The 8,123-nt window shown below is 47.8% G+C and overlaps 1 protein-coding gene across 1 annotated transcript in view; it reads left to right on the top strand.

Annotated features, from left to right (window-relative positions):
* TMEM143 (transmembrane protein 143) overlaps window positions 1-8,123 on the top strand; it is a 20,423-nt gene that overhangs the window by 5,059 nt on the left and 7,241 nt on the right. Inside the window, exons 3-5 of the mRNA XM_010849550.1 lie at window positions 5,198-5,392; window positions 6,922-7,049; window positions 7,989-8,081. Of these exons, the coding sequence (XP_010847852.1) occupies window positions 5,198-5,392; window positions 6,922-7,049; window positions 7,989-8,081 (416 nt within the window). The remainder of the gene's footprint in view (window positions 1-5,197; window positions 5,393-6,921; window positions 7,050-7,988; window positions 8,082-8,123) is intronic.

Below are 8,123 nucleotides of genomic sequence, written 5' to 3'. Positions count from 1 at the left end.
CCACAGAGAGAGTGCCGGATAAAGTACAGGACGCCCAGCTTATTCATTTCCTAATTCTGCCATACCAAATGAGCATCCACTGGACGGCTTAAAACAAGAGATCTCTTCTTTGAGAGTTCAGGAAGCTGGAAGTCCAAAATCAAAGTGCTGGCAGGGTTAGTTTCTTCTGGAGCCTCAGAGAAAGGGACCCATCCTATGCTTTCCTCCAAGCTTCCGGCAGTCCGTGGCTTGTGGACACATCACTTTAATCTCTGTCTTCATCTTCACATCACTTTCTTCTTTGTGAGTCCTTTTCTGTCTCTTATAAGGACACTCTCATTGGATTTCAGTTCAGTTCAGTCCCTCAGTCGTGTCTGACTTTTTGCAACCCCATGAATCGCAGCACGCCAGGCCTCCCTGTCCATCACCAACTCCCGGAGTTCACCCAGACTCGTGTCCATCGAGTCAGTGATGCCATCCAGCCATCTCATCCTCTGTTGTCCCCTTCTCCTCCTGCCCCCAATCCCTCCCAGCATCAGAGTCTTTTCCAATGAGTCAACTCTTCGCAAGAGGTGGCCAAAGTACTGGAGTTTCAGCTTTAGCATCATTCCTTCCTAAGAAATCCCAGGGCTCATCTCTTTCAGGATGGACTGGTTGGATCTCCTTGCAGTCCAAGGGACTCTCAAGAGTCTACTCCAACACCACAGTTCAAAAGCATCAATTCTTCAGCGTTCAGCCTTCTTCACAGTCCAACTCTCACATCCATACATGACCACAGGAAAAACCATAGCCTTGACTAGACGAACCTTTGTTGGCAAAGTAATGTCTCTGCTTTTGAATATGCCATCTAGGTTGGTCATAACTTTCCTTCCAAGGAGTAAGCGTCTTTTAATTTCATGGCTGCAGTCACCATCTGCAGTGATTTTGGAGCCCAAAAAAATAAAGTCTGGCACTTTCCACTGTTTCCCCATCTATTTGCCATGAAGTGATGGGACCGGATGCCATGATCTTCGTTTTCTGAATGTTGAGCTTTAAGCCAACTTTTTCACTCTCCTCTTTCACTTTCATCAAGAGGCTTTTGAGTTCCTCTTCACTTTCTGCCATAAGGGTGGTGTCATCTGCATATCTGAGGTTATTGATATTTCTCCCAGCAATCTTGATTCCAGCTTGTGCTTCTTCCAGTCCAGCGTTTCTCATGATGTGCTCTGCATATAAGTTAAATAAGCAGGGTGACAATATACAGCCTTGACGTCCTCCTTTTCCTATTTGGAACCAGTCTGTTGTTCCATGTCCAGTTCTAACTGTTGCTTCCTGACCTGCATATAGGTTTCTCAAGAGGCAGGTCAGGTGTTCTGGTATTCCCATCTCTTTCAGAATTTTCCACAGTTTATTGTGATCCACACAGTCAAAGGCTTTTAGGGCCCACCCTAATCCAATATGGTCTCACTTTGATACCTTAATTATATCTAAAAGACCTTTTTCCAAATGAGGTCATATTCTGAGGTTCCCAGGGGACAGGAATTTTTAGGGGACACTCTTCTACCCTCTAAACCCAGTTAAATTTGAATTTCAGATAAGCTATGAGAAATTGTTCTTTTTAAAGTAGAATTATGTCCATGTAAATACAGTCCTTAAGTATTGCACAGAACATACTTAAACTGAAAAATTATTTATTGTTGATCTGGAAATACAGCTGAACTTGGTGTCCTGTATTTTATTTTTTGGCTAAATCTGGCAACCCTAATTAAGGAGAAAAAGAAAGGAGAGGTGTTTTTTGCAGTTTTAGGTGGAGTAGTCAGGGACAGCCTCACTGAGGGGGTGACATTTGAGCCTGAAGGAGGCCAGAGTGAGCCATGTGGAGATCTGTGAGAATGTAAGTGCAAAGGCCCGGCGGCTGGAGTGTGCATGGTGTGTAGGAGGGGCTAGAGGTGAGTGAGTGAAGGGGCAAAGCTGGAGATGAGCCAGAGAGGGGCCCGTGGCCAGATCCTTCAGGGCCCTATGGGACACAGTGAAGACTTGGCTTTGACTCTGAGTGAGGTGAGAGCCAGGAAATGGCTCTGAGCGAACAGACGTGAGCTGACGTCTGTTCCAAGAGGCGCCCTCTGGTGGTTGCCGGGAACAGACTGGGAGGTGAGGTTGGGAGCCGGGAGACTGGCGCGGCAGTCACGACTGCCCAGGAGATAAGTGGTCGGATCCTGGGTCTGTTTTGAATGGGTGCCATCAGGATTTGCTGATGGGTTGAAGAAAGAGAGGAGTCCAGGATGACCAGAGGCTTTGGGCCTGAGCACCTGGAAGAATGCACTTCTCTGACATGGAGAAGATGGGGGTGAGGGAGAGCAGGACTGGGGAGGAATTTCAGGACCCCTTTGGGACACAGAGGGCTTGAGAGTGGACTTGAGAGGAGGGAGGCGAGGGCCCTGGAGACGGCTGTTGGACTCATCCAGGCAGAAGGCGATGGTGGTGTGGACTGGGCAGGGCTGGTGGGGAGGACAGAGCCTGGCGGGGGCTCTCTGCTTTGGAGGTGCAATCATCGTGATTAATAAATCATGCAAGGAAAGGGAGCAGCAGTGGTCACCCACCACATCCAGGTTTCTGGCTCGGAGCCATGGGCAGATGCGAAGTTCCCAGAAGAGAATCTGGTTCGCAGTGGACATTAGATGAATGCACTTCTCCCTCCTCCAGCTCTGAGAGTCCCTCACTCTCAAAGTGCAGCTCAGCCCCGGGAAAGGCATTTCTCAAGGTCATTCCGTGAATTTGAGAACGTGGCCCATGGGACCTGCTCTGTCAGCCTGGCTGGAAGGACTTGGACACAGGCCTTAGTTCTGGGCCCCAGTACTGTTCTGGGCCAGCACAGGCCGGCCCTCAGAGTTAGTTCCCATGAGGACTTGCTGGGCTCGATTCTCTTCTACATCATCAGACACCTGGCTCCGTTGTCTCGGAGACCCTGGACTTTCCGTCTCCAAACCTTTGCCCAGGCCATTCCTCCCACTTGGAATGCCCCCTCCCTGGTTTCCTTCCACTAACAAAAGGTTCCCCTGACCTTGATGTGTTGTTCCTTAAGGCTGCCTCTCCTGAGAGACACACAGAGGGTGGGGTTTAAGGGCTGGTTTTATGGAGGGGTGCTTCCCTCTGGGGCTTGTTGGATAGTCTGGGACACATTATATGTCACCCTGAAACTCCATCTCTCTGTGAACAAATAGGCAAGCCACCTGGAAGCTTGCTCTTTAAAAAAAAATTGTTTTTTTTTTTACATATTTATTTATTTGGCTGTGCTGGGTCTTAGTTGCAGCAAGCAGGATCTTCCATCTTTGTTGTAGCACTTCAGGGTCTTTAGTCGTGACATGCAAACTCTAAGTTGTGGCATGTGGGATCTAGTTCCCCAAACAGGGATCAAACCTGGGCCCCCTGCATTGAGAGCACAGAGTCCTAACCACTGGACCGCCAGGGAAGTCCCTAGCTCTTTTTTTTTTTTTTTTCATTCATTCATTCATTCAGTCAACAATTTTGGGCAGCATTGATGGGTGCATAAGATGAGATGGACAAGGCATTACCCAGTTCTATGGGGACACTGAAGGTCATAGAGTTTGGATTTTATTCCAAATGCTATGAGAAGCCGCTGGAGGGATAGAGTCTGTTTATAATCTCAGTAAGCTCCTCGTGACAGCCACGTGGGAACTGGTTTGGACATGGTGGGAGAGTGGAAACCCGATGCACCTGTTTAGGTGCGAGGCAATGGTGGCTGGGACGAGAAGGCAGCAGTGGGATGGAAAGGAAGCTAGAATCCAGAACGATTCAGAGAGTCTGCTGAATTTGCTAAAGATCAGATACGGGGGTGATGATAAGAAAGGAATCAAAGATGCCTCCAGGGTTCCTGATCAGCATCTGAATGGATCACAGTGCCATTTCCTGAAAGAAGACTGAGATGGGGAGGGGGAAGAAATGGAGAGTTTTCCTTAGATCATGTTAGATCTGAGATACCATTAGACATGGTATTAGACATTAGACATCCAGCTGGAGATGCCAAAGACATAATTGCCTATGAGAATCTGATGCTCAGGGGAGAGGCCAGGGAAGGTTGGGGGGAATAGCTTTGGGAGGGGGCATCCAGGATGGTTATTTTGCTGGAAGATGGGGATGGGAGGATGTGATCTTGTGGGCTTGACATGTTGGATTTGAGGCAACTGTGACATCCCAAAGAAATGTCAGGTAGAGAGTTTGTATTAGTTCCTATAAAGGCTTAGCTCTTGTAACAAGCAGACCCCACAAGGCAATGGCTTAAAGAAGGTGGAGGATTCTTCCTCTCCCATTTAACAGCCTTGTGGTAAGTTGGCCACGGTAGATGAGCAGCTCTGTTCCTCATGAGATGATGCCAGGCCCAGGTTCCTTCCATGTTGTTGCTCTGCCATCCCCCGAGGGCCCCGTCTTCATCTCTGTGGGCTCAGAACTCAGTTGTAGGCAGGAGAGCGTTCTAAACTGTTAAGAACAAGGAAAGAGTGGAAGGTGCAGGAGGGGCAAGAAGTATCTGTTACTTCTGCTCATATTCTGTGGATGAATTCTAGCCACACCTAGTCTCAAAGGAGGCTGGAAATGTAGTCTATCTGGGCAGCCCCACAGCCGCTGCCTTCTCTACTACTGTGGGGGAAGGGGAAGTACTACTCTAATGCTGCTGCTGCTAAGTCGCTTCAGTCGTGTCTGACTCTGTGTGACCCCAAAGACGGCAGTCCACCAGGCTCCCCGGTCCCTGGGATTCTCCAGGCAAGAACACTGGAGTGGGTTGCCATTTCCTTCTCCAATGCATGAAAGTGGAAAGTGAAAGTGAAGTCGCTCAGTCATGTCCGACTCTTAGCGACCCCATGGACTGTAGCCCACCTGGCTCCTCTGTCCATGGGATTTTCCAGGCAGGAGTAATGGAGTGGGGTGCCATTACTACTAAACATCCCCACAAACTGAACATGGATATTAGGTCTAGAACTTAGAGGAGAGGTCTGATTTGGAGATGTGAGTTGGGTAGTTACCTGCATGGAGATGGTGTTTAAGGCCATGGGAATGGTGAGGCAACATATTGTGAGCTTGAGGGGAGAGACAGGAAGAGGGCCCCAAATCCAGCCTTGGGGTAGCCCATCATTTAAAATATGGGGCCAGGAACATCCTTACATGTACCCACAATCCCTCACACTCTGACCTAGTCCATTTTTCTTCTCTCTGACTCTCTCCTCAGGCCTTGTATGACCCCATCAACCCGGACAGGGAGACTCTTGACCAGCCTTCACTTACAGACCCTCAGCGTCTGTCCAATGAGAAGGAAGTGCTTCAGGCCCTGGAGCCCCTGCTGGCCCAGGCCAACTTCTCCCCACTCACGGAGGACACCCTGGCCTACGCTCTGGTGGTCCATCACCCTCAGGATGAGGTCCAGGTGCTTGTCTTCCAGAAAACAACCCAAACTCCCAGGAGACCTTGGGCAGGGGTGGAGCCTTTGGGAAGCAGAGGCTGCTGGGAGCTGTAGTCCTGAACACTAGCCCATGTGGCACCTTTGGTGAAATAGAAAAAGGTGCCTCTTCTCAGGTAACTTCACTCCCACCTGTTGGAAAAGCATCATAAGCTACAGGTCTTCTTAGGACTAGAGACTCTATCACCATCTGCCTGCAAACTATTAAGAGAGCTGTCCTTTGGTGTGGGGGGTGGGGATTGATTCCAGTGCCTTTGAGGATATGGAAATCCTCAGAGGCTGAAGTCTCTTATATGGAATGGCATAGTATTTTCATATAACCTATGCATATCCTCCTGCATACTTTAAGTCGTCTCTGATTATTTGTAATACCTAATACAATGTAAATGCTGTGTAAAAGAGTTGGTGATACCAGCAGATTCCAGTTTTGCTTTCTGGAATTAAAATTTTTTTCAGTGCTATAGTTGGTTGAATCAACAGATGTGAAACCTGCAGTTATGGAGGGCTGACTATAATAAATAAATACAAAATACTCACCATTAAAGTCAACAAAATATGGGAATTCCTTGGCAGTTCAGTGGTGAGGACTCAGCGCTTTCACTTCTGGAGCCTGGGTTCAATCCCTGGTCGGGAAACTAAGATCCTATAAGCCGCATGGCACAGCCAAAAGAAAAAGTCAACAAAATACTAATAATCAAAATACTAAACACTGTTAGTATTATCATCAAAATACTAAAAATCACCACATTTTGGTGATTTTAAGTTGTGCTGTTTTCTAAAGTCAGACTTAACCGTCTCTGAAATTGGATTGTGACTTAGAAGCAGTAGTGTGGCATGGTTTGAAAAGTGAAAGTGAAAGTTCACTCAGTCGTTTCCGACTCTTTGTGACCCCATGGACTATACAGTCCATGGAATTCTCCAGGCCAGAATACTGGAGTGGGTACCCTTTTCCTTCTCCAGGGGATCTTCCCAACCCAGGGATTGAATCCAGGTCTCCTGCATTACAGGAGGATTCTTTACCAGCTGAACCACCAGGGAAGCCCAAGAATGCTGGAGTGGATAGACTATCCCTTCTCTAGCAGATCTTCCCAACCCAGGAATCGAACCGGGGTGTCCTGCATCGCAGGCAGATTCTTTACCAACTGAACTATCAGGGAAGCCCCTGTTGAGTAGTTTAATTGACAATATATTTTCCCTTTTAGTTGCTTCATAAAATGATAGAGTACCTTAAAATCAGTGGCATTATAGATGCTAGGAAATATGGTCATGAAGATGACTATGACGTGGATGGTGCCATCTTGGATGGTGTGTCCTTGTGCAGTGTACAACGTGAACAACCATACATGGCTGTCTGCCTGCACACTGGATGATGATGAGTCTGGGAAGTAGGTGGGGAGGCAGAGGATCACTGGGGGTGAGGCATGTAATTCTAGTATCCTGCATACACCGTGGCTTATGCTCAGCTGCTTTTGCTTCCTTCTCCCTTCCTTTGGCAGGTGACAATAAATTTGGACCAGTATATCTACATGCATTTCTGGGCCTTGGGCCAGCGAGTTGGGAAGATGTCCCGTAAGTCCAGCGTGGGCTCCAAGCGTTTCTTCTTCAAATCACCCCCTGCAGAGAGGTGAGGCGGCCCCTGTTCCCCAGCTGCAGCAAGAGGGAGCAAGGTTAGAGTCGAGAGGGGACGGACAGGTCAGTGTCTGGATTTGGGTGTCTGGGACCTGGGTGGGATGTCAAGAAAGGAGAAAGGGTCAATGAAATACTGCCTCTTCTTCCCAAGGAGAAATAAGACCTGCAATTCTTAGGGGAAGAGAAGGGCTAGGGACATTTCTCTCCGTTTTCCAAATGAGGAAAACTGAGGCTCAGAGAGGGAAGGCCACATTCTGAAAAAGTGGTACCACCAGGTTTCTGAAGAACACTATGTTTTTAACACGTAGTTAGATACAGATATTGTTAGGAGAGCCATATCGTCTCACAGTTGGCCAGGGGGCCTGTCAGTCACCCAATCGGTCTGGAAATCAGACTATCAAATATGGTTACGAATTCAGAGACAAAAACCAAAGACAAAAAGCCTCTCATATCCCTTAAACCAGTAATTCCACTTCCAGGAATCTATTCCAGGGAGATATTTATACTTGCAGACTGTCTATTTAATTATTTTAATTATCTGTCTCTCATGCTGGACTATAAGCTCCACAAAGGCAGTGACTGACTCATTTTGTTGTCTCTCCAGAGCTAAATAGCACTCCTTGGCACCTAGCACATACCCTGAAATATATATAGAATTTGGGTTTGAACATTAACTAAAGAATTTTTATTCAGCTCTCATTTATCAAGTCCATAAAATCAGAAGCAACCTATGTGTCCAATAATAGGGGATTGCATCATGTTAGTGATCCCCTCTAGTTGGGCACTTAGCTTACTTCTGACTTTCCTCTCACCATTTTTAAGTAGCTTTTAAAATGATGGTGTGACTTCAGAGCCAGCGAGAATGACCTAGGGTTGGAGGGGGACTCCCGGGGGCTGTTCTGACTGTCCTCGCCCCTCCATCTCTGGCCATCAGGAGATACTTTAAGCGGGTGATACTAGCAGCCCGAACGAAGAAGGGTCACTTAGTGCTGAAGAGCTTCAAGGATACACCATTGGAGGGTCTGGAGCAGCTGCTGCCCGAGACCCTCCAATGGTGTATCCTTGAAGC

Source organism: Bison bison, unplaced genomic scaffold (assembly GCF_000754665.1).
Source record: "Bison bison bison isolate TAMUID 2011002044 unplaced genomic scaffold, Bison_UMD1.0 scf7180017864285, whole genome shotgun sequence".
NCBI lineage: Eukaryota > Metazoa > Chordata > Mammalia > Artiodactyla > Bovidae > Bison > Bison bison.
Note: the sequence above shows the minus strand (reverse complement) of the source record. Positions and strands in the feature narration are given on the sequence as shown.